The following is a 26,395-nucleotide window of genomic DNA, read 5'->3' on the forward strand; positions in this document are numbered from 1 at the left end:
GGAAAGAAAGCCCAATTTCACAAACAAATCCATTGCCCAAGGTCACACAGCTAACAAACTCTGTGGTTCAGCAAGCCCTGAATGTGCAACTCCAAGCTGGTGCTCCCTTCCTTATGTCAATCTGCCTGCAAAGGGAAGCTTCACTGATGAGAATTTCCTCAGAGAGGCCACGTAGGGCTTTAAATGACTAGCATCAAGGTGTTCTCCAAAAACAAAATATGCAACAGGTCTTAGGAAACAATTATGACTCATGCACACTGTCGGAGAGTTTCCTCATGCAAAAAGGTATTTCCCAACCACAGGTGGATAAAATAACCAAGCCTTAAAATTATAAACAACAAAGAAAATGAAATGAGAAAATAAGTGAGAAATTTGAAGTGGGAAGGAACAGTATGTAACAGGTCAGTGAGTTTCAGCATATGCTGACACCACCTCATCTTTAACTCTGAGAAGCAGTAGGTTTCACCCCACTGCAGGGTAATGCTGTGTAGCCAGCTCACAAGAGATGCTTTTGTTATCTTTTGTACCTCAGGAGAGGAAAAAGGAAAGGATACCAAAAAGCTCCTTTAAAATCCATGAAGAGGAAGGACATCATGACCCCTGGGACAGGTACACGTCTAAGTTACAAACAGGAAATAAGTAAAATAAATGCATACTCCAATGACAACACATAGAAGAAAAGGGACATCTTAAATTATTTTTTGTGGCTGTGGAGAAACTTGACACTCATCTGGAAAAGCATTTCCTATTATGTAAGGAAACGGGACAGCACAGTGATGTGTGAAATGGGAAGGGTATTATTCTTTGCACCTCCTAAAATAACACATTGGCCATTCATCACTGGAAGCCCAAATCCCCACCACTCAGATAACGCTTTGGGACACAGAGTTCTCTGCGTTTGTGCATTTACAGAACTCATCCTCGGCTGCATGAGCTAGCACAAAGTTTCTGATCCTCCTGCCATGGGTGTTGGCAGGGCACTGGTATGTCACAGTGATGACAAGTGTCAGAGGTCCCGAGAAATGTCTGAAGTGTCTCAGTTACACTGTGTAGACACAGGAGGGAGATACGAGACCAGGCTAAAGTCATCTGCGAGATGACTAGGGGGCCACCTCCTGCAAAAGCTGGAGGGTGTGACATGACCTCGTTTGCTATCCCAAAGCACCAACCTGGCCCATGGGGTTGTCGATGAAGCAATGACCGCCACCTGTGGGATAAGCACAGCATTGGGGACGAGGGCTACACAAAGGGATACAACCAGGGCTATGCCACACGGAGGCTGAAGAGCCGAGGTCTCAAATGGTGGCAGGCTGTTCCCCAAGGGGGTGTCTGGATATGCGTGATGGAATGCGATGTGTCTTGTGTATACTTCCCACACACTAACTGGGGAAAGCAACAGGTATCAGGTGGGTAAGAGCCAGATTTACTAAACATCCTGCAACATGCCAGACAGTCCCACGGAACATGGTGCCTCCGTGGAAAAACATGGCAGGAATGTTCCATGGGTACCAAACTCCCCACTTACGTATCCCAGGAGAGCTGCTGGTGAGGGATGGGATGATGACAGCAAGGAGAGCTAACAGTCTGTGTGCCAGACGCTGTGCTCAGTATTTTACCCAGAAAAAGCAGTGCACGAAGTACTGGGTTAGCTCGGTCTCGCCCCATTTTTGCCTGTAAGTTCCCTGCTGATGGAAAAACATTCACTGCTCTGGGCCTCTGCATTCCCTCGTCAGTGAATCAACGGGTTTCTATTAGAGGAGGCATTTTCAATTTTCAGCTTTCGGCAATAAGACGTTCCCTCAATTAGAACCCCAATATAGAAGAGAAGTAAAAGTTGAGATGCTCTGGCCTCAGGATAGAGGTTTTAACAGAACCCTCCCCCTTTTTCTCCAAGTGGTGAGCCCCAGGCATCTCTCTGAATCCAGGGTTCCAGAGACTCTGGTTTGGAAAAGATGTCAAACAGCTGTTGAGAGCCCTTTGAATGCTTGTATCCTAGATTTAAGATTTGGATACAAACTGTATGTATATGCGATGAACAAAAGGCAGTGATTTCATGGAAAGAAACTGGTCTCAGAAAACACAGAATCCTAGCCCTGGCATTCACTGCTCTGAAGTCCATGGCCAAGTGAATTGTAAGCCTCTTGCACTCTATTCCCTCTTCCACAGAATAGGAAAAATGCTACTAACTTGCAGGGCTATCTGTAAGATCAGAGATGATCTTTCCACCACCATTTCCATGGTACTTCCCAAGGGCCAGCCAGGGTGCGGGCACAATCTCACTTAATGGTATTGCTACAATAAGGAACCTATAACATTCACGGTATTGCTCATTACGTATGGGTAAGCCCCTCAATTAAGTTGGGAGGGTGCAGAGTAAAGAAATGAAAGGAAATAGATCTCGCCTCAATAGATTTCATTATGGTTTGCCACAAAGCTCATCAAGGACACTGAAAATTTTCCCACCATTTTGAGACACCTAGCTTCATCTTCTTACTAAATTATATGGTATTTTACTAAGCAGCAGAACCAAAATTATAGGGTACATTGGAAATTTACATAGGTGATTACTGAACAGTGCAGGGGTCAGAGGTGCTGATGCCCCAGCACAGTCCAAAACCTGTGCATAACTTTTCACTCCCCCCAAACTCAACTACTATATAGCCCTCTTCTGTTGACCGGAAGCCCTACTGATAATATAAACAGTTAACACATATTTCGTAGGTTATCTGTATTCTCACAATAAAGTTCGCTAGGGAAAAGAAACTGTTACTTAAAAAAAAAAAAATCATAAGGAAGAGAAAATACATTTACATTATTGTACTGTATTTATTGGGGGAAAAAATTGTGTATAAGTGGACTGACCCGTGCATAAACATTTCCCAAACAGCCTGAGATGGCACAGTAACATTTTTTAAAGAATTCCCGACACACACTATTTTCTTCTGTTTTAATCGGTATGAAGTGACATTTACCAGTTAAAACAAAACAAGATTTTTCCCCAGGTTAGGGTCCAGCTTACTTATGGCTGCTGGGGTGGGGATGTGAGGTTTTACTCTAAGCCCAAACAGATCATGACATTCTCTCTGACCAGCCTCATGCAGAAACAAGCTCCACACACATCTCCCATGAGTTAGAAAGCAGAGCAGACTCACGTGCCCAGACGCTCCTCATGCTTTCTGCTGTCCTTTCCCCACACTTCAATGTCCAAAATGCCCATCCTGTCAGAGAAGTAGTGAAAGTCAAACTGTTCCCGCCACTGCGGATTTGCACTCTTACACAGTGTCTAGAAAACATGCAGTTATAATATTTATTTTCTTAAAATGCCATTCATTGCTACAGCAGCTACAGACATTCATTTCATTTCTACACGGCAGGAGATCGTGACGATGTGCCTCTCCCTTAGAAAGTTAAACTTTCTGTTTTGGAACGAAAGGGACTTTGAGGTTTCGGGAATTGGCAAACCATCGTTACCCGTCTAGCTCACCCACAGATTCAAGAATTTATCCAGCCCATTAGCAAGAGTGACCCCACCAGAATTATCCCACAAGGAACCATAAATTATATATATATTATAGACATATAAAACATATCTCAATAGACAGTTACAGTTGTTCTCTCTTACAAAAGATACTCCTCATTGGTTAATCGAATGCAAGTAAGTAACAGTTTTATTAGCACATCTATTCAGCACTGGCTTAAGAAGTATATAAATTAGCAGGCTGAGGTGTTCATTCACATCTGTCCTATACATTGCATGAAAAATCCGTCACTGGGACATGCCTGCCTGTTTTTAACATCTGAGTTCACTGAATCCAGTCACTTGAGAGAAAGATGGAGAAGCCCCACTACAGCCACACTAAAAAAGTAAACAGCCTGGTTTGAAAACTCCACAAGTGTTTCTGTGTTCTTCCAGTGACTGCAAACAGCTTATGTGTTTGATCTGTTAGCAGCATTTTTTGCTTTTGTTTCGTTTACCCAGAGACTGAATTTGTGAATAAAATGGAGCAAGAATGCTCGGCACGGACTATCAGGCTCTAGAAGCACTGAGTCAACTATTAAATCTGAGGCCAAACTATTCTTGCAAGGGAAAATGGGGACAACTCAGACATCGGCTGTAGCCAACATCATGCAATATCATTTAAGCTCTTTCTCACATTGAGCTTATAAAACATATCATCACAGAATTTAGAAACCATGGGGAAAAAAATATCTGACCACAAATTTAATGTGATAGTCCCCAAGGGGAACTGTAGCAAATACTGGACTAATTCTGCACTCCACCTTAGTCCAAAGGGCAAAGTGTACTTAGCGATGAATAATTTTTCTATAAATCCTTAGCCTGACCCTGGGCTGGCTAAAGGAATCTTAGTGGAGAGATGTGTTCACCCTGGATACATACGCTGTCAGGTACAGCCTGAAACTACCTGATTAAAATAATCATCTGCCCAATTCTGCTGTAACTCACCCAGAATTTTTCACATTTCTCAAAAATGATTCTCTGGTGTGAGCTTCAATTCTTTACTCCTTGTAGTGGAGTAAGTGATGTTTAATGTTTGATTTTGCACTGAAGAGCATGCAACAGAGAAACCTCTTGCTCCCTAAATCATTTCCCAAGTGCACTGGTCTTTGCATGTGTCATGTCCTCTACCCTGTAAAGTCCAAATTGCAAATATCCTCGGGTCTATGTTCAAAATCTTCCACCAATGTTTTGTTTTGTTTGTTTTTGTCTACGTGGCTTTTGGCAAGTGACAACTTTCAAGTACCCTAGTTCCCCCAATCCATAAAACCTAGGAAATATTCCTGTCTGACAGTTATGCAAAACTAATTCATTACCATGGTTTGGAGACTATGGTTTTTGAAATAAAAACCACACCAAATTACTAAGATTAAAAATTAAGTGGAATTTGTTTCAGGAGAGTAAGGTGATTGAGTTTTAAAGGCAGCTAAAAAAGCCATTACTTTTGTTCAAAACAAATCACTAATACTTCAGTTTAAAAAAAAAAAATCACAACAACCAGCATCAAATGTCTATTTTTGGTGTTAATACTAACAAGTAAGAGAAAGCAAAGAGTATATGATTTTGAAAATATTTTTTGTTATCTCGACTGTTTTCACCCAAATATAATACATTACGTGATTTTATTTTTGTAGGATTTTGAAAATATTTAATTATACCTTTCCTGCAATCTTTGAAACAATGTTTGCTTATTTTTAAAACAAAAATAAATCATGCATCCAAATCTGTTATTTAATAAGCTTTCTCTAGTTCCAGTTACTATATTAAAATAAATTATGCTAAGCAACCCAATAGGTATATTAATTGACTGCAGCTATACAATTATTTTGTTGTCTGGAATGCTCCTAATAAAGTTATGAGGGCTAAAAATAAATTTCTCCTCTTCTTGTGAAATTCAGAGTGGAAAACATTTTTTTTTCAGTTCCTTTATTATGAAAGATTTTCTACTTCTTAAGGAATTGACAGAACTTACCTTACTTTTATACCTCTGATCTCCCAGTTTTAACTGGACAAACATCTCTGTCATGCTTCCTCCTGAGACATTCTTCCCTTCCAACAACGTTATACTTATAATCCCATTCCAGAGTTGGTTCTTTCTCAAGGACTCTGAGAGCCGCAGGTTACGTATCAAAGAGGACTAAAGCAAAGAAGATGACATATAAACTTGCTGATAATTCTTGAGTGTGACTTTGGTGATCACAGGAATTCCAGCTTTCAATATGGGATTATGAATAGCACTCCCTGACTGGTGAAAGTGTTATTAGTCTTCATTGATTTTGCAAACCTGCAAGCACAGTTATGTGATTTCCTTCTCCAGCACTGGACTTGTAACAATATAGTGAAGGATGATTGGGAGCAACACTTGGATTTGGCACTGGCCTATACTCCCACCCAGATGTGCTCCTTGGTAGGAATTCTTCATCAGGGCCTTCAGCTATTTTAATAGTAGGAAGGGAAAAAGGGTGTTCTGGGAAACAGAGAGAGAAGAGCAAGGCACTGCTTTGCAGGGAAACAAAATTCCTCTGGGTATTCAGAAATAATGGTTTTGAATTTATCCTCCACACTTGAATCTGTCCACACTTCCCTGTATTCCTTGGGCTACTACTAAAAAGCCCAACACAACTGTGAGATTCACAACTCCAGATCCAGCCTGCAATCAGCTAGCCAGCCAAATGAGCTTTGCAGATGTACAGGGAGGGGAAGGATGTAGAAAGCACTTAGCACAGTGTCTGGGATCCAGTACAGATTCAGTAACCGTTTACTTTATTTTTCCTTTTCTAAATTATATTACTCATGCACACTCACACACACCTTAAACAGAATATAGAAAAAAGCAAACATCCCCTATTATTAAATTATAAAGAGGACAAGCACACTTTTATTTTCTTTACGTACATTTTCAAACATACACAAAGGCAGAGAGAATGGTATATAAGTCTCCACGTACTTATTCATCTGCTTCAACATTTTGCCAATCTGATTTCATGTATCCCTTCACTATTTTTCTCTGGCTGAAATATTTGAAAGCAAAAATCCATATTTGTTTTTCCATAAGCACCATGCCATGATCACAACACTCCACAAAAGTAACCATAATTCCCTTAATATCATTAAATACCCAGCACATATCCACATTTCCCTGAAGGTCTCAACCATGTCTTTTTTTTTTTTTATGGTTAGTTTGTCTGAATGAGGATCCCCACATGATCCACATGCTGCATTTAGTTGGCGGAGTTCATTTACGTTCGCCGCTCAATAACGTGAAATGGTACAAGCATGGACTGCTTTATTTGAAGGAGAAATAAATGGACTGAAGAATGTAAATGGCATCAAGTACCACAGTAAAGCAATGAATTTCTAACACTATATATTCATTCCTGTCATCTACTCAATATATCTTCGAGATCATTCAGACACCAATTTGCTCGGACACCGGTTAGTCACAATTTATCACAACAAATGGTATGTCAGTATCGTATTAATTATATACCAGCTTACCTCATCCAACACATGTCACTCCACCACTTTTAAAAATGATGCAGCAGTACCACACCAAGCATTTGGTTGGTCATTCTGTGACTGCCTTAAACAAAACACATTTAAGGAAATCTACACTCTCAAACCTCACATCTGTGTTGCTTTTCTCTTAAAATGCAGGCGTGCGCGTGTGTGCGTGGATGCACACACACAAGTTTTGGAGGTGCTGAGACAGAGCAGGGAGGGTGCGTGAGATTTTAAAAAGAAAAAAAAAAATCCCACTCCTCTGGAGAACATGGGCAATCCTTTCTTAACTTCTGTTTTCAGTTCGTTTGTGGATAGAATATATTCAATAATGAAACTTTATGAAATAAAATTAAGCAATTTCAAGTTTATTAAAGAACACAGCACATAAACAGACGCATATATAAACATATGCATATGTGTTTATAAATCTATATGTAAGCATATAGATCTGGATACGCTGAATACATTTTATAGCTTATTAGGTATACGGGCTGAGAATTTCTATCTTTAAAAGAAAAATGAGATTTGGGTTCATATATCCTGCTACAATTCCTTTTTTTAAATTTTTTTCTTTTTAAAGTTTGACTTGCCAACCAACAAGCTAAGGCATGACCTGTCCCATGGCCATGCTTCAAAGCTCCGACAGATATATTCCTCCCTAAACACTGCAACTATTTCAAGATCCTTTTTATAAAGAAGGGAGTAATGTCCACGAGGGATCAAAGGGCATCCTACAGTCTGGCAATTGCCTAAGAAAAATGGCAGTACTTCCATGAAATATGCCCTAAAATAATTTTGTGGCTTGGTATGTCCTAATTTCAAATTGGATGTTTATCTTGGAAAGGCTTCTATCTAACTTGTCCATAAAACAGCCCCACTTAGCTCTATGAGCTCTGTGAAAATGGAATTCAAAGCTGGTTATTAAGGGGGCCGAGAGATAGGTTCCATATGGCGGAACAGCATGGGAGGGCAAGGCTAAGGCCTACATCAGGCGCGGCTTGGCTAGAGCTCCTGATCTATCCACGGACACTCGTTGCATTACACCATAACATCTGCATTATTGCTTGTAATGTCCCTGGGAAATATCCACTTTCCATCAAAGCCTTTATCTATCTCAGTCGGACTTTGAACATTTTAGTATTTAACGCAGTCATGTTTGATGTGACGGACTTGGTCTTTGCCGTCCAAGATTTTTTTTTTTCCCCTTACTAAAGGCAGGGTAGGAAAAGTGAACTATTTACTTCAGAGTTCACAGATAGAAAAAACACAGGGCCTTTATTCTCCTCGTTTTACCCTCAATCTTTCTGCAAAACCCACTACAAGGTTATGTCCAAATAAAATTCTGTCTATAAGCAACATATTCTGGGGTGTATGTGTGCTCGAAAGAAGTGTCTTAATTACTTCAACATTTATTTGTCTTCAGCCCTGAGACAAGTGATGAGGCTTAAGAGCGCAGTCAGTGGGAGAGGCAGGTACGGTAGGGGCCATCCTCTGTGAGCTCTGATTCAGAGCTGGGCTCCCCAAATCTTTTGTGCTCTTCAAAAGATCCCTTTCTCCCCACAATAAATCCAATCCCCTGCACTCACTCTGCTAACTCCATAGCTCAAGTTTTCATGTCTGTGCCTGAGCCTATAAGTGAAATTTGTCATCTTAATGCAGCTTGGAATGTGAAAGGAGAGAAGGAAATGACCCATCAAAGGAGAAGCCCACCCCACCTGAGCTGAAACAAACACCAGGAGATAGAGCAAAGTTTCTGGGTCCTGACCCTAATTTCTCAGCCGACATAAAGGATAAAATATAGTACATCAGGGTTTTGTTATTTTTCTCCTTCCTCCCAAAGGATCAGAACCTTTCACTGTTTCTATGTTGTTTCATTCATAGGCTCTCTCTCTTCCTCAATCCCCACCCCACCAAATCCACACCCTTTCTCTGAACAGAAATCATGACTTCTGTCGGAAGCACACACGTTAGTTATTACCAGTGAATACGAGGTATGATATTTAACTTAGAAACATACTGACTTTCATGGGGCACCCAGGTGACTCAGTTGGTTAAGAGTCTGACTCTTGGCTCAGGTCATGGTTTGGTCTCAGGGTTGTGGGATCTAGTCCCACGTCAGGCTCTACGCTCAGGGGGGAGTCATCTGTCTGCCTGAGATTCTCTCTCTCCCTCTGCCCACCCTCCCCTCCCCGCACACTCTTTCTCTCTAAAATAAATAAATTTTTTTTTTGTAAAATAAATAAATCTTAAAAAAAAAAAAAAAGGAAAAGAAAAAAGAAAAACCACACAGACTTTCAGAAAAATGAAAAGCTTCAGGAACAATTTACTTCCGGGTCATGACAATCCCAGGGACAAATAAGGAGGGATAAAGAGAGAGTAAAACTGAAAGTAAAAACTGTGGAGAATCTTCACAAGTTTGTGATCTAGGCACAGACTCTTAAAACGGTGCATGACTATCATTCCTGGGACGTATAAAATGGATTACAGCTTGGCCACACGCCTTACTGGAGGATCCCGGTCAAGTGGCATGCTGGGGAGATGGTGATGTGGACTCCAGTCTCTTGGCATGATGCAGAAGAAAACCCAGAAATGACAGGCACGTCAGCAAGGGGCCTCCTCTCTGTTGCGGGCCAGGAAGAATGGCAGACGGGTTAGGAGGAAAGAAAGATCTTGAAAGGAGTAGGGGCCACAGCCTATAGTCATCAAAAGCAATCATCAAAAGTCATCTAGGCCACACTCCAGAACAGACCATGCTGACCAATACTACAGGACGATTATCCAAAGCCCTCCCTCGGGTGGGACAAAATACCAACCAAATTTTTAAAAGATAGGAATGAAAAAGAGGGGCAACGGGAAAATATGTTCACAAGATTTTTCTAGGAAGGCATACTTACTAGGTGCCAAACACTGTGTGGGTACTCTCTCTATGATCTGTTACAGGAATATGAAAATAGGGATTCTAATGCCACCAACACGTCCTATTTTGACTCTCATGAGTTAGTTTTCCTAGGTCTTTGTGAGAAAGGAGGTGTCAGTGGAAACAAATGCATGGAAAAAAATTAACTAACTTTGTAAGCTAAATGAACAACAAAACAAGATTCAACTCTGTTGGCATTGCTTAGAAAAGCTAAGGGAGAACATTCAGTCTATAAAAGGTTTCCCTGAAATACTCCTTCCAAGCTTTTTTTTTTTCACATGTAAAACAACTGTTCATTGTCAACAGCTTTTATAGCATGACATGAGAAGATCCATACATTCATGCAACAGGCTCCCAGAGAAGCTCCTGGCAGCTTCTTATATCATCCGAAGAGGATCCTGTAGGCATAAATTCTCTTAGAACCACACACACACACAAAAAAAATCTTTGCATAAGGATATAAAGAAAGACTTTTAAATTTGCCACAAGGACATGGACATGGACCAGGAGATTTATAGCTGTACATGATAACTAGATTATAGTCCCAAGGATAATGAATAACCTGCAGGTTGTACAGACACATTAACTAGAAAAGTTTTATACAAAATTTAACATTTTTTTCATTGTGAAAAAATGCCATTGCTCTGTTTTTTGCACTCCAAAATAAAAGATGAAGATTTTTTAAAAATTTGATACAGTCTATAAATACCCATTTCTCAGGGATTAGGACCAGGAAAATGTTCCTAACACATTTCCTATCCTTAAAACCTAAAGCGAAAAAAAAAAAAAGTGAAGGCCACATGATTCAACAAGATCTTCTTTTTCATCCTAACCCCTACGAAGGTCAAAGTTAAATGCTGTGCTCATATGTAATAACACCAGTATGCAGTATTTCTGGATTCCTTTCTGTGTTGCGCGTTTCTATGTCTCTCCTTCAGGTACAATACTTCAAGGGCATCACTATCTAGGAGGGCATCCCTATCCAGGACCTGCCCTACCTCCCTATACAGTGGAGCAAGCAAAACACTCATTCTCAGACTTCTGCAATGGGCAGGGCTGGCCCCTGAGTACCTGTGGATGTTGTGCACTCTGGACACTGCTCTCGCTTCACCCTAACTCCACCACTACCTAAGACTTAGCAGCTTTGTCTTCTAGCTTCTAGCTTTGTCTCCTGCTCTTCCCAACACCCCAACGCAGACCCAAGTCCACACCAACGGTTCTCAAACTTGAACCTGCTTCAGAATCACCTGCAAGGCTTGCTAAAAGATTGCTGGGCTCCATCCACAGAGTTCAATTCAAGATGTCCGAAATGTTGGGAGGGTGGAGTGGGTCATGAATTCACATTTCTAACAATTTCCAGGTGCTCCTGATGCTGCTGGTCCCAGGGGCTCCACTTTGAAAACCCAATTGGTTGAAGCCTGATAATAAATGCTTTGGAGCACTTGCCATGGACCACATTATTTTATATGGTCATATCTCAATTCACTTCTTCCTCCCTCTCACTTGGGAAGATTCACTGCAGTCTTTCTCTGTCCCCAGCTTTCAGCCCACCTGCAAGGCTAGCATCGGGTCTAACCATGCCCTCAAAATACTCCTACCTCTCTACTCTCTTGTCTCCCGCTGACTCAGCAATCACAATGGCCAAGTCTGGTTTTTCTCTGAATCCTCAGGACAGTATTCCGGCCAACCTAGTATGTGCTCAGTGACAGGATTTGAGCCAAAGCGGACTCCTACGTCATTGAGAGGAGACATTTGATGAAAACTTTTGGGAGGCAGTGGCTCTGTTTTTCTGGTCCGGAGAACACATGAGATTGGAGAGTGCCAACAGATTCATGGCCTTACCTGAACATGACTGAAACCCCCCAGAAATGAGGAAAGCCCCTAGAAGTCTTCCTGACCAGGGTAATGCTGACCTAGACTTCATAACAAGGCAGCAGAGACATCGGAGTTAAGAGATTCAGCATTGGGCCCATGCAGTGCGACTTCGAGACAGATGATAGACAGACATAGACATGCAGACAGACAAATAAACTAGGTTAAAGAGATACAGACAGATATATAGACAAATAAATTAGGTAGATGAGATTAGATTAGGTAGATAGAGATAGAGATAGTTATATAGATTTACAGACGGCTTTCCATAAGTCTTAGATGTCGGACAGATAAGAGCAAAAGGAATAAACTCGAAGGAAAACAGAGAGGGTATAACCTAAATTCATGCAGAATACTTACCCTGTGATTCATGATTCTTACAAAGTAACGGCAATTTTAAAAGTATCCAAAAAAAGCCAATAGCAAAGGCTTAGCCCCTACAGGTTGCATCGGAATACAACGGGAAAAGAGAACCACAATGGGTACTGAAAACAGAAGGGACACAGTGCAGAGAACTGGTCTCACAGGTATAGGATGCCTGAGAGACCAAACAGACAGGGCTGAGAAAACCTAAGGTAGGCAACAGAATGAAGCCCTCCCTAACACTCTGGGGCTGGAGCCGGCAGGTCTGGGGGCGCGGGGGGAGAGGGGGGACAAATTTTCCCTGCCAAGGTCCAGAGAGTAAGTATTCAGGCTTCAGGCTGTTAGGTCTCTGCCCCAACTGCAATACTCTGCAGCTGCCAGGTAGAGACAATGCTTACCCAGATGGGTACCGCTGTGTTGCAACATTACCTGCAAACGCAGACATAGGGCTAGATTTGTGCCCTTGGGCTAAGGTTTTGCAAGTCCTGGGTAGTGAGGCAAAAAAGAGTAAATATTAGAGTCAGGCTCACCTGGTAGAAGCTGAAACCATGGCAGGTCTAAGGGAAAATGCAAAATACCGTCCATGTCCAGACACCACATGAAACAGAGGGAAAAGGGAGATATACCCTGGAAATTCTCCTAACTGGTAGTATCCTACCAACTCCTCTCATGGTATAAAGCCAGTTGGAGGCCACCTGACAGGGGAACCTAGAAAACATACCCTGTGGTTATCAGCCTCTGTAATAACAGAGAGGAACAAAGATGGAAGAATATGAAGCTGAACAGCCCAAAGACTGGCACCACTACTCAACTAATTTCATACATAGAAGTGGTATAGGTCAGGTCTCTTACTTCGGATTATTGGTATACCCAGTATAAGCCAGTGGTCAAAAGAGGGGCTATGTAAAAAATCCATATTTATCGCAGGACAAATGCATGTACAATAAAGGAAATTCTAGGAAAGAGGAATTGTGATCAGCCACAGGACCAGCAAAGACCCAAAGAAAGCACAGGGGAAGGGTGTGGGCGTGGGTGCACAGATTTCTAAATACAATCAGTGATTTCTCAATTCCATCTTTTATCATTGTGGGTTTTTTTTTTCCCCATTAAACTATGTGATATTAGAGAAGTCACTGCTGTTAATTTTCTCTAAGTGTTAAATGCATTAGAAAGACAGTAAGATTTGGAAACAGGTCTACTCACAGAAAAGATTATGTATAATAAATAGCTAAAAAGAGCTAGTTATCTGATTCAGGCCCTGTTAAATCAACTCTCAATTTCTCACGTTAAAATGCTCATCAGAAGGTAAACAGAGGCTCTGGGTGAAACCAAAACCTACTTTTTTTAAAGGCAATCTCTATGTATTTACTACATTACGGTCAAGGTCAATGGAGTAAGAAAACACTTTAGAAGAGAGTCTGCCATTCTGGGCCCCTTTGGATGGTGCAAAATTATAAACTTATGGGGTTTAAGAGGCAATTACCCAAATAAAGTTAAGCCATTAAAAGACTAAGATTGAGGTGAAAAAGTCAATGACATTTTATAGAGAATATATTACTTAGGACTAGTAAAATTTTAGATACTCATAGCATAGTAATCTCTATGTCAAACTTCTGTTGCCTCATTTTTAAATATAATATGGAAAGCCTTAAAAAAAAAAAAGAAGCTTACAGTTTAAAAAATACCAAGATAGGTTGATCAGGGTATTTTAACTACTTTTACAGAGGGTTAATCATCACGCCTACAGATTTTCCATGGGACTCATTTTCATAAGTCAAATTAGAAGCTCCCTCACTTTCTCCGCAAAAACTGCAAACTCTAAGTAGCAAAAAGCCAACCTAACAACTGAAGTTCTTCACCAACACATAAACTGCATCTCTCATGTAAGATCATGAGTGGCATTCAATGAGCTCTACTCATCGAAGGTTTTGTTAAACACAGGCCCCAGGTCTGGGCATTTATTAAGTCTCTGAGCCCAGCGCAGTGAAGTCAAAATTCTAGAAACGACCACGAGGGGAAGAAAGAACACAGCAGCTCGGTGGTAAGACACAAGTCTGCAATACAGATATAAATACTGGTTTCCAGGATCTTCTGCGCCTTTCATATTTGTGATATCTTTATCCGGGCCGTCAACATTTCTTCCCTCCCTCCTCACTCCTTTGGTCATTCTCCCATAACCTCTCCTGTCCTCCCTAGACTCCAATATTCCCCAAGCTCACAATTTTTCTTTCTCGCCTTTATGTTCTCCCACAAACTGCCAGAGCTCTTCCACAGGCCGGAGCTCCCTAACTAAAGATGGTTATTGATGTACAGTACCAGTGTTTTAGTGCAGCAGTAGAATCAATAAACGAGAAAATACTGCTTTGTCAGGCTTCTCCAAAGCATGCCGGGAAACTTTACTGCTTCGGATGGTTACAGAAGCTCTTAATATGGGACAGCAAGAGTGGGGCTCCCTTCTGTGGCAAGAAATGATGTTCTTCTACCCTCTAGTGACTATAAAGGAACAAGACAAAAGTTGGAGGAATTTTTGAGACAGCTTCACATTACTAATGGTCTCTTAATTTTATTTCTAAAAAAAAAAAACAAAACCAAAAAAAAAAAAAAACAGTTTGTAAACCAAGTGAACTGGTTAATAAAACAACCTATTGTGGTCATTTTTAGAGTGTATAAAATGCAAAGGATATACATTTTATTAAGAGGTGGGCTTTGATTCCTTTGGATTTTAAAAAAGGTTTGAAAAGTTTGTCTTTCCAAATGACTAGTGCTAGTCAGGGGACAATTCTGTCTCTCTCTCTCTCTCTCTTTCACACACACACACACACACACACACACACTTTTACAAACTCACAAAGCCTTTGTTTCAACTGCCTTATTTTACAGAGAAGCAAACAACTGAAGAACCATGAGGTTAGAAATGAGAGTGGGCATGCATTTGTGCACTTAAGTGTATGTGTCAATGTATATACAATGTATATACAAAGATTGCAGGGATATCTGCCAAACACACACACACACACACACACACACACACACACACACACACATCACGGTCACCTCCATGTTGGTTCTTTCTCTTTAAAAAGTAGCAGAGCAGTGAAATTAAGGTATAAATATTTTCTTGGTTTTGTTCATGTTCCCACCAACTTTGACATGTAGTCACTCACGACATACTAATTTAATAACCAGATAGATTAACCAATGCTTTCTTACCTTGTACAAGGAGAGCTTTTACGAATTGGACAACAGTTTATAATCGCTTAAAAAGATACTCGCAATGTAAAAAAAAAAAAAAAATCACTTGTACTTCATGAAGAAATCTTTCAAGAAACTCTCAGCAACAAAGGTAACAAATGGTAAAATAAGACTAATAGAAGAGAGATTTATAAAATATACCGCAGAGTCCTCTCCATTAATCTTTTCATTGCCCCTACAACACCAAAGCTAGTTTCCATCTAGTGGTATATAACTTTACCTAAAGGACGAATTCTAACAGTACTAAACTCCAAATAATCCAGACTTAATGAAGTGTAACATTCTAACATGCCTGGTACATATAAAATGTCACCACGAAAACATGTATAAGTTCCAACATCTGGTTATGCCCTTATTAAATGAAATTAAATGAAATAAAAAGGGAGGTTGTTTCCTTCTTATTCATTGCAACAGTGAGAAGAAGAGAATGCTGTTACTATGTATAAAGGTTGGATAATACCATTCAAGTGCACATCTGTGTTTGCAACAAAGATGAACTTTTCCCCAAATGACATAAAGAAACAGACAAGTATATTTACCTTGCTGGTACTCAATCGCTTCCGATTTGACCAACGCTGGAGATTGAGTCCATTGGATGGTGAAAAATGGCAAAAGGAAAGAGAGAAATCGAATCATTAATAACATAATTCCATTATTATATTAGTTAGATGGTGCACACTCTATTCAAACAACTAACACCCAAGTTCTGAGGTTACAGAGAAAACACATTTGAGCAAAAAAATGGAAACAGAAAAATCACATTTCTGTGGTTGTGTGACATCATTGTCTCCTAGTATTCACTAATAAGAAGACAAGACATATGAATATTGCTCAATCTTTAGAAGTACCAGTTCTTAGTATGAGAAGGCTCTCGACCCTTAAAATGCTTTTAATTGCCTTAAAGCTCTATAATTTCATGTCTAAAAGCAAATTGCAAAGGCAGATTTCTCCTACTTGAAATATTTAGATAGTATTCTAAAAATATTTAAGAAGTTCATGGACAATGTTAGTGCATGCTTAGGCTTCCATACCTTTAGATACTAAAAAAAAAATCATTCCATTTACCCCCAATGATCAAATCTCAATCTTTAAGGTAACAGGAGGAAAATATCTGAGCTGTTCCTGCACAATTAAGAAAAATAGGCTAATACAGCACCAAGGGAGGGAAGAACAAATTTTCTGAACAGCAAGTAACTTCACCACTGTTCTCTTTTGATCTCTCATTTGTCATGCTAAGACTGCTGAATTTTGTCTACAATTAAAATTCTTTCCTAGCAAAATCCTCTCATTACCCCTGTCACCGTCCAGGACTGCGAAGCTCTACTCTGGCTGGTTAACCAGCTAACTGGATGTTCAAACTTGGATAAATTTGGGAGATTACAGCGCAATTATGAATCTAATCGAGCAGACCACATTTACTATTATGCTTAAGGAAAAAATACCTTTAGGCAAATGACCTATCCACTTTGCCAATACGTCTTTGCAATCCATTAGAAACCAGAAAATAGACAGTCTTTGGGGGAAATCCACTTACATTCCCGTGACCAGCAACTACAAACACTGTACAGAAATGACTTCAACATACTCTTTATTAAAAACACCTCCCCTGGTGAAACTGTGAGCTCCAACACTTAGCATGTGCTGCAGAATTACAGATGTTACAATCTGGGTATTAAAATCAGTTCCTTTTCTATTTTCCCAACATCACACTGACAAATATTTTCACCCAAACAACCACCAAAATTAATTACCACTTTAGAGGTACACCTGTCTATTTAGGGCTCTCTGACATATAACTCATTTGATTTTTTTTAACAATCATAAAAGATAAAATAGATGAGGAAATTAATGGAAAATAAATATCCCTGTCTTCTTACTACACTACTAAGAGCTACCATATATTGACGGCCTACCCCATGCCAAACACTGTATTTGATAACCTCCGTCTTCACAATCCTGTAAAACACTTTTTTAATCTCCATTTCACACGTGAGGAAACTGTAGTTGAGAGAGGTTAAGTAACTCTGTGAATGTGACCTGATCACACTGAGAAGTCCACTTAACTTCTCAAAGCATGAAAGTAGCAGAGCTGAGATTCAAATCCAGGCCGTCTGATGACCGAGCCCACAATTCCAACTACAACCCAAGAAAGAGAAACAGATGGTGGGTTTGTCAGCCTTCCACCCAGCACCTGCCTTCCGACTCTACCATGTCTATATATACTTCAATCCCTGGATGTGAGGGTGAGTTTACCGACATTCTGCTTGTTTTCAGATTTTTGTCAGTCTGGTTCTCAAGTGACAAAGACTGCCAGGATGGAAATTTACAAACAAGTGATTCCCAATCGAATGATTTCTTATCTATCCAGTCTTGAGTGTTAGTTATTGCCATTTAAAAACCCCACATAAGGATGTCTTTAAATATTCACTTAGTGAAAAGGACAAATGTTTTCTGATACCTGATCTATCCCCAAAGGCCTCCATACGCACTGTGTACGTTGAATAACCACACACGGCCAGGGAATGACGTTTCCTTGCTTGGGGATACTTTGATCAAGTACATAAACAGAAAACTAAAACTACTGATCAAAACAAATGAGAGCAGGCAGGGTTTTCTATATTATAATGCCCCATAAAATATATGTACAAGAAATATATTGTACCCTAGACTTCTATCAGACACGCAAAGAACAAAGAAAACAAGAAAGTGCAGGAGCAGGCAGATACACAGTCTGGAAAACTTGAAAAGAGGTGGGGGTGGGGAAGGGTCAGAAGAAAAAAGGGCCAAACTCAGTAAGATGACAAGTGTGGCTCCTTTCAGGATTCTGAAAAGTTTTTCTTTACAAAAGCAAATTCAGGCAGCATCTAGTAGTAATACCTCTGCAATGTGAAATACATTTTAACTAAAATGGCATTACTCCAAATTTTGGCAATATTTAAATATATTTTAAGGGCCCTATGACCGCTAGACATAATTCAATATACTAGGGAAACATTCACAACAGGAATACACAGGCAGCTATTTTCATGAGAAATTATCCAACTTTCTAAGCCCCACTTAAATATGTAAGAAAATTTTCAGAACATATTAGCCAGCAATTGCTCAATGATGGGGCCAATGATACTTATTTACATTGCATACTATTTTAGCATGGCGTCCAAATCAAGGAACCAATCACCTACTACACACATTGACACTGAATCTAATAGCAATACTGTCAAGGCTGAGAGAAGCGAAGGAAAACCTTCCTTCACAATGTTGGATAGAAAAAAAAAAGTTTATTTTCAACATCAATTTAAGATACTTTAACAACACAACATCAGCTTTATTAAGGTTTCCAGTTTCAAAAGGAATATTTCTTTAAAAAAATTAATAAATGGTAAGGTTTTTTTCCCAGTTACTGTCAAGTAAATGCTCGTAAGTAAAGAATTCAAATTAAAAATACCAACGACTGAGTTGACTTTCTGGCAACTGAAAAATCACTGTGCAACTTTGCTATTCCTTTCTGCTATTTTCTGAGTTTACATGTAAATTGATTTTCACCATGAAAATAAATTACAACTAAAAGCAAAGGTGATGTCAAAATGAAGAATATTCTCCTCATTGACCCCACTGACTCAATTCGAGAAGTACTACTGGAGGCCTAATTTACAAACAGGCTTCAGATTTTCACACAAGAGTCTAAACATGCTTAAATTTGAACACATTCTAGTCCTCTTCCGAGTAGGTATTTTAGTTGGCTTTTGAAACACCTTTCAAGTAAGTTATGATCAAAGATGCTTTTTGTTCTTACTTGAATTCTTAGAATTATAAGGTCTGATCTCTGCATATAAAATTAGATTATGATTTGTAGTCACGTATTTGCTCATAAGAACACAGTCCCAGTCAAATCGTCATAAAATCCAATGCTTTGTTGGTCTTAGAGAGATCTTCAATATGCCATCTATTAACTAGAAACATCCATGTAATAATAGATCAGATGATATTAAAATTTATGTCTTCCCGAAAGTACTCTCAACAGAAAATGTGATAGCTAAAACAAAACAAACTGGAATGCTACAAATATGTATTTGATCACCTTAATAATTTACAATGTAATAATTAAATCCCAGGAACTGCTTTGCGTAAGTGAATAATGTCTAAGTCATCCAGTACTTAAGAAAATAATTAATGGAAACCTTACCACTTAGGAAAAGCATATGCATTTTAATAATAGCAACATCCACATCCCTAGCCAAAGTAGAGATCATTCCTTAAAGAATTTTCTTTCCAGAGTTCCAAAAGAAAGGATGCATAGAACCACAGATAGGTACTTTACATCTTGATACAATTATTTGTTTCCCTCCAAATAATTACAAAAAATGCCAGCCATCTGGGAACCCAGTTATCAAAGGACAATTGCAGTGGGGAATTTTGAAAACAAAGGGTCATACTTACATGTCTCTTGAAATCACCCTGTTTTACCACTAGGCTCAAATTTAATACAATCACCCCCATGTCCGCTTCTAAACTGTTTGGGTCTTCCAATTTTAAAATATGTTCAGTCGTTCTACAAGCAAAAAGCAACAAATAACATTAGCACTTATGGGCAGTACTAGATAGTCTTATAACGCATCGAGAGCTTACAGAAAAAGTCTCCTACCTCTGCATAACAGTGAGACACAAGTTTTAAAAAAGCACCAAATTCAGTAAAAATAACCCAACCATCTTCAGAGTAGGGGAACTGTTTGGCATTGCCTAATTCAACAGTTGGTTAATGGATTCTTTTCTCTTACTACCCAAATAAAATTTAAATACTTGTTTTATTTTTAGGTTAGGTAGGTTAATGAACCTGAATATTAACAGTTCAAAATCCAATACACATTTCAGAACACACTGTGGAAGATTTAATATCTGACTCACAGGTTTGGGAGAGAAGAGCTAAAATCACAGAAAAATTCACATTTTAAAGCACGCTTTCATTTATTCAGATTTTTTTTGTCATTTAATCTAAACAAATGTAATTTAACGTTATCTTGAGTTCCCGCTAAACTTCAGAATCACAATTAGAAGGTAAAAATACAGTACCTGTTAAGCTCAAGATCTCTGAGCATGACAAACGCAGAACCCATGAAATCAGAGGTAGTTAAATCTCGATCATATACCTACAAAGAGGGAAGAGGCTAGTAACGCATTAATAAGGTAAACCAACCGAATTTATGCAACTATTAATAAATGCAATAGGCTGGGAATTCTGAATTCGGTCTCCTAGGTCTAAAAAATAATTTGTACAGTATAGTTAAGGAGGAATTAGGCCAAGCCGATGGTGAGAACAAAGATTACCCACACTTGCCCATTTTGCCTACCACAGCCAAAACAGCAGCAGAAAATACTCTTAAGGCAGTATTCATATGTGTTAAAATGTTACGCACAATGGGGCACTCTCTGTAGTTTCAATGGTCTCTCATTAAAATTTAGTATTTTCCACGGTGAGCAGATCTGCCAATTAAATAGAAATTTGCTAAATATTCTATAGTGATCCCATCCTCCACTCAACTCATGCAGTTTTAACCCAGATGTTAGGGCAACTGATGCTTACAACCAGTAGCTTAAAGCTCTATTAAGTATAAAGTTATTCCTAATGAGAAAGGCTTCCCTACTTGTCGCCACTACACCAGCTGCAATAATTCTTCCACGTGCAGTAAGTTTAAATACAATCAATGGAGATATTATTTTCACTCTGATTTTCTGTGGAGTATATACCACTGATCTGAGAAAAACATAGTTTCAACGAAGGGTATATATAATCCCTTCCACGCTAATATTTTTCACCCAGAGCTTAGTAATAATAACAGAATTTGGGGACGTTGTCTTTTTAAGGGGGCAAAGATTGCTGAGAAATCAACGCTTTAAACCAAAGAGCAGAATTGAAAGCCATCTGTGATTACCTTCACACGGAGCTTTTGATCAAGGCTTTGAATTGGAAGTACAACTATCTCATCCCAAACTGGGTTCAAGTTCTTATATATGACTTTACTTTTGTACAGCGTCTTCCCATTCAGCTTAAATTTCACATAGGGATCGCTTGTGCCTTTAAAAGAAAAGAAAAGAGAGCAAGACAGGTTTTAAAAATATACGTTAAAGCCCAGGATCTCCGTTAAGTAAAGATTCTTTCCACACTGCCCTGGCTCAAAGAATTCCACTGAGCACACCCAGGACAAATGTCTCCCTGTGCAGGGATTGAAGGCCCCAGAGGTGGAGAGGAGAGAAAAATGAAACAATCTGGGGTAAGTGACGGATTCTTCTTTGCCTTCTGTGGTAGAACACAAAGGGGATCCTTGAGCGTTTTCTGTTTGGTTTCCTTCTGGGTATGTCATCACTACACTACCCACAAAAGTTCCAGAAACAAAATCCACCGGCACCAGCTGACGGTGTCAGGATTCCTGGGGAGAAACCCACCCCTCCCAAGAAGGGCAGCAAGTCCGTGAAAAGGGAAAGAAACCATTTTCAAACACTTGGCCAGATGGCTGACTCAACAGAACTCTGTACTTTCGAATATAATCATAATAAATAAATCAATCTCTGAAACCACTGGTTCAAAAGATGGGGCCACGGGACGAAGACGAGAACTGGGGGCGCAGAGATTAAACTGACAAAGTTGCCATTCTTTGCTGTCTGCTGCACCTGCAGGAAAGCCAGAGAATATTGTCTCGCCCTAGCCGGCTGAACGCCACACACACCAGCCAGGCGCTCGGCCGGCCTCAGGGCCAACACCCCTGGCCCGCCCAGCTCCTCCCAGGGAGCTTTGAAACAGATGCCAAAAAGAATGAATAATGTCCCTCCAGCTACGCTATCCAAAGCAGAAAGAAGGGCTGATGACGAACCCTCCTCCCCACTTCCAGATCAGTTTGGGGTGGGGTGGGGGTGAGGCTGTAAACATAAACCGTGAATTCTGTGTTGTGCATGTCTGTCGCATGCCATCATACTTGGGACATACTTGTGAATTAATACCCAGTGAATGGTGAATAAAGAAGGCACAATCAGTGAGGGGAGAGCTGAAGGCCAGCCAATAATGCCACAAAGAAAGAAAAAAACCTAATTTGAGGAGTTAGTTAGTATATTATAATTGACAGTGAAACAGACAATCACGAATAAGTGCACAAAGACCAACCTATATTACCCGATATACATCCCAGGTGCCGCGGACGGTGCCCAACACAGGTCCCATCTATTTATGGACATGAATTCCTGCTTTAAGGTCAAGCCAAAAGAGTTGAAGATATTATCTCAAAAATCAATTAGGCTACTCTGTTGCAAACTTTTACCAAATCATTAATACTCATCCTTTATTACCTTAAGCTTCTATTTTTGTTGGCCTTTTTTTTTTGGTTTCTATTTAGCTGCCATATTAAAAATGACTGAACACAAATGCGATACCTCCCCAATTATTTCAACAGAAAGAGATTTCCCTAGAAAGCAAGATAATATACATTGTTTAGAAGCCTTCATAGATTACCCAAGGTATAATTTGGGTGGTAGCCTTCCGGTATGGCAAGACTTCTAACTCTGAGACGAAGAAATGAAACCACACACATACAAACACACGTATTCGACTCTCGCATTTTAAGTTTGGCAACCCAGGGATGGAAGCCCCCGGCAGTCTTTATTTTAAAGACTTGGACACACAGACACACAGACACACACAGACACACACAGACACACACAGACACACACACACACACACACACACACACACACACACACACACACACACACACACACACACACCCAGTTTTCACTGGCAGCTCTGAACAGGACAGTAAAAAGGAATGCATTCAAAGCCATTCAGTGGACTAGTCACTAGTGAGTGAGCAATCTTCCGCCCCCCACCCCCATTCCCCTTTACAGTACATGAGAACACCTCTGGCAAGCCAGACTTTAACCATCATTCTGATATATATATATAAAAAAAAAAAAAAGTGGGGGGGGAAACTATAATAAAAAGAGGCCTTTAATTAAATGAAATTGCCACTCTGGGATCGGGCCTTCATGCTTGTCAGCGTGCTCTCAAAATAAACATCTCAAAACCCAGCCTCGGTGGTGTCACTTTCTCACAGGCAAAGCATCCTGGGTAATCCCCAGGCATCTTGACAGCTACATAATGTTCAAACGGTTTCACGGGTGAATGGCGTCAGTTGCGTGAAAGAAAATATTAATGTCTGGAATTAATAGAAAAGGGGACCAGGGTTTACAAAGCCAAACAAGGAAAGAGGGTGTCAAGTTAGTGTGGCGTTAATTGTTAGGGAAAATTTGAGCAAGGGGGGGAGCACATTGTGATTTTTCTCTCGGAGCCTAAGTGCCTCACTGTCAGGGAAGTGACATCTCAACTAGGCAGGTTCTGAAAAGGGGTCGGCGGCTCAGAAATGCAACTCCCCGATTATACAAATGATGAGATGACACCTGAATGGGTGGACTTTCACCTTTTTCACTGGGAGCTTCATAAACAATGAGGTTCTTTGGGAGAAAGAGGGAGCATGGCACTCTGGAAGGAGAAGAAAAAGCTACGAGGCCAGACGGGCGCCCGCGTCCTGGTGTGGCCCCCAGTTCCGCCATGTGGTCCTGATGGGGGTCCCACACAACCTCGGATTTAGAAGAGCAAGGTGTTAAGCATCCAGGGCCTGAGTTCCATGCTGCCCTCCAAACACACAGGGGTTCGACGCTTGCCGACACAGACTAACAGCCGTTCGCTGTTCCTCCAAAAAATGCTACACCAATTTATACTCGTGACCACAATGTGTGGCCATCCTTACTTCTGCTCCTACTTAATGACACGGTGGTGTGTCAGGCCTGCTGACACAGCTCACACACCACAAACACGACCGACTTCAGAGCCCGGCTTGGTGCTAGGCACGGTGGGGGGAGGGGGGGTCACTAAGGTCAATCAGTCCCAGAGCCTGCTTCAGTCCAGTCTCCTGCACCTGGTGGGTGGTAGGCATACCAGAAATATAACGTAAGGCCCAAGAGGTGAGTGTTGAAACAGAACTGAACTCGGGGGTGATTCTAGCTCACAGGTGGGAGAGATCAGCTCCAGCTGGGGTGTCCGTGTAGGTTGAAAGAGGAGGTCCTGGTTGAGATATGGGTGGACTCGAACACGTGGGGATAGGACTGAGGTCACTTTAGCAGGGGCCACTAGCACTGAAGCTGGGGGAGCAGGGAGGAGACCAAAATGACAAGATCTGTGCAGTGCCAAGCAAGCATTTCAATCGATCTGGAAAAATAAGTGGAAAAAATATAATGAGAAATAAAGTTTAAAAGGCAGGTTTGAGTCAGAGGCCAAAGTGCTTTAAAAATAACAAAATAAGGAGTTTAATTTTGTTCTGTAAGAAATATAGGGTAGTTTTGTGTTTTCTATTTTTTTTTTTTCTTTTTTAATTTCTTAACACACATGTAAGATATGCACCGGTCTTGGGAAGGTATGAAATGACAAGGAGAGTCTCTACTCTCTCAGACTTGTATGACTCTCTTGGAGTGCATGAGTATATTCAGAGGGAATTTTTAACTTTGGAACTGCTGGGCACGTGAATATCCGAACCTTTTCTGGTCTGGATACACACTGTCACATTGTTCTTCCAAAGTCTGTCATATTTACATTCCCACCAAGAGTATATGTTTTGTACTTGTTTCTTTGCATGCTCCCCAAAATTGGATGTTATATGCCTTTATTCTAAAAGAACAGCAGGTGGAAAAATGGCATCTCTATTTTTCTCTAATTTTGACATTTTGAGTAAAGCTTAGGATCTTTCATATTTTAGTGACCTACATTTGTTATTTCTTTGTCAGGGAAATTCACATCATATCATTTGTCCATTTTTCTAAGATCTCATGGTTATTTGCTTCAGGATTTGAATGAGTCTTTAATTATGGAAATCAACTATTGGCTATAAACCTTGTCATAATTTGTTTATGCTTAAGCTATTTCTTGTAATAAGTTGTTTTTTTTTCATTTTTCTTTAGTCAAATTTACCAAAGTTTTATCTATGGCTTTGTAGTTTGACATTCTGCTCAGAAGAAATTTTCTCACTACAGGATTTTAAATTGGCTCCGCTATGTTTCCTTCCACTGATCTTGTAGTCTCTCATTTATTACACGTAAGTCCTTCGTCCGTCTGGAATTATTTCAGCGTGAGGAGGGAAGGAAAGTCAGGTTTAGGTATGAACAGGAGAGTAAAAATGATCAAAGCCTAGTTTTAGAAATATAAATCTGGCATTCACTTATAATATAGGAGGCAGAAGAAACTGACGAAAGCAAGAAAAGCTGGTGGTTGAGATAAGGTCGCCCCAGGGAGCTGGGGGCCAAGCAAGAAGCTGCACCCGGACCAAAGAGGGGGCAATCTGGGCTTCCCCGACCATGCTCCATAGAACCTCACCTGGAGGGATGCTCCACGGACTGAAAGGGTTAGGGACACCAAAAGCCACTGGGAGAAGTTGTTTACTACTTCCTTCCTTGGAGTTTCAGTGTAGAGCAGAACTGACCTCTGCTAAGAACAACGTTCAGATAACAATACCAAGAGCTCAAAACTTTTCTACCCTGTATTTCAGAAAATTATTTCAACCTAAAAATCATATTACTAGAAGCATCTATGAAGATATTAGATTCCTCCAAATCAAAGCTCTAGAAATTAAGATGTATGCCCAAAACTTGCCTAATGTGCATGATATAGGTATTAGAAATGTGATCAATGAATGGATGACATTTGAAATAAGATGGCATGGGGATGAAAATCCCACAGTTTCCTTTTCATAACTTCCCTTTAGTAAAATCCCACTTCCTTATGCCTTCCTATCTTCACCTGTTTATAAAAAATATACCGGGGTGCCTGGGTGGCTCAGTTGGTTAAGCGACTGCCTTCGGCTCAGGTCATGATCCTGGAGTCCCGGGATCGAGTCCCGCATCAGGCTCCCTGCTCAGCGGGGAGCCTGCTTCTCCCTCTG

The 26,395-nt window shown here is 40.3% G+C and overlaps 1 protein-coding gene across 10 annotated transcripts in view; it reads right to left on the reverse strand.

Moving 5' to 3' along the window:
* The window catches only part of MCTP2 (multiple C2 and transmembrane domain containing 2), a 237,405-nt gene that overhangs the window by 130,518 nt on the left and 80,492 nt on the right, over positions 1 to 26,395 (reverse strand). For 8 of the 10 annotated variants that reach the window (XM_027571097.2, XM_027571096.2, XM_027571098.2 and 5 more), the window contains 6 exons: positions 21,353 to 21,495; positions 20,493 to 20,569; positions 19,863 to 19,974; positions 15,965 to 16,000; positions 5,490 to 5,654; positions 3,153 to 3,283 (listed from right to left, as the gene is read on the reverse strand). In XM_027571097.2, the coding sequence (XP_027426898.1) occupies positions 3,153 to 3,283; positions 5,490 to 5,654; positions 15,965 to 16,000; positions 19,863 to 19,974; positions 20,493 to 20,569; positions 21,353 to 21,495 (664 nt within the window). Of the gene's footprint in view, positions 1 to 3,152; positions 3,284 to 5,489; positions 5,655 to 15,964; positions 16,001 to 19,862; positions 19,975 to 20,492; positions 20,570 to 21,352; positions 21,496 to 26,395 lie in introns of those variants that run through there. The other 2 variants (XM_027571102.2, XM_027571105.2) reach the window with 2 other exon arrangements.

This window comes from Zalophus californianus, chromosome 6, assembly GCF_009762305.2.
Source record: "Zalophus californianus isolate mZalCal1 chromosome 6, mZalCal1.pri.v2, whole genome shotgun sequence".
NCBI lineage: Eukaryota > Metazoa > Chordata > Mammalia > Carnivora > Otariidae > Zalophus > Zalophus californianus.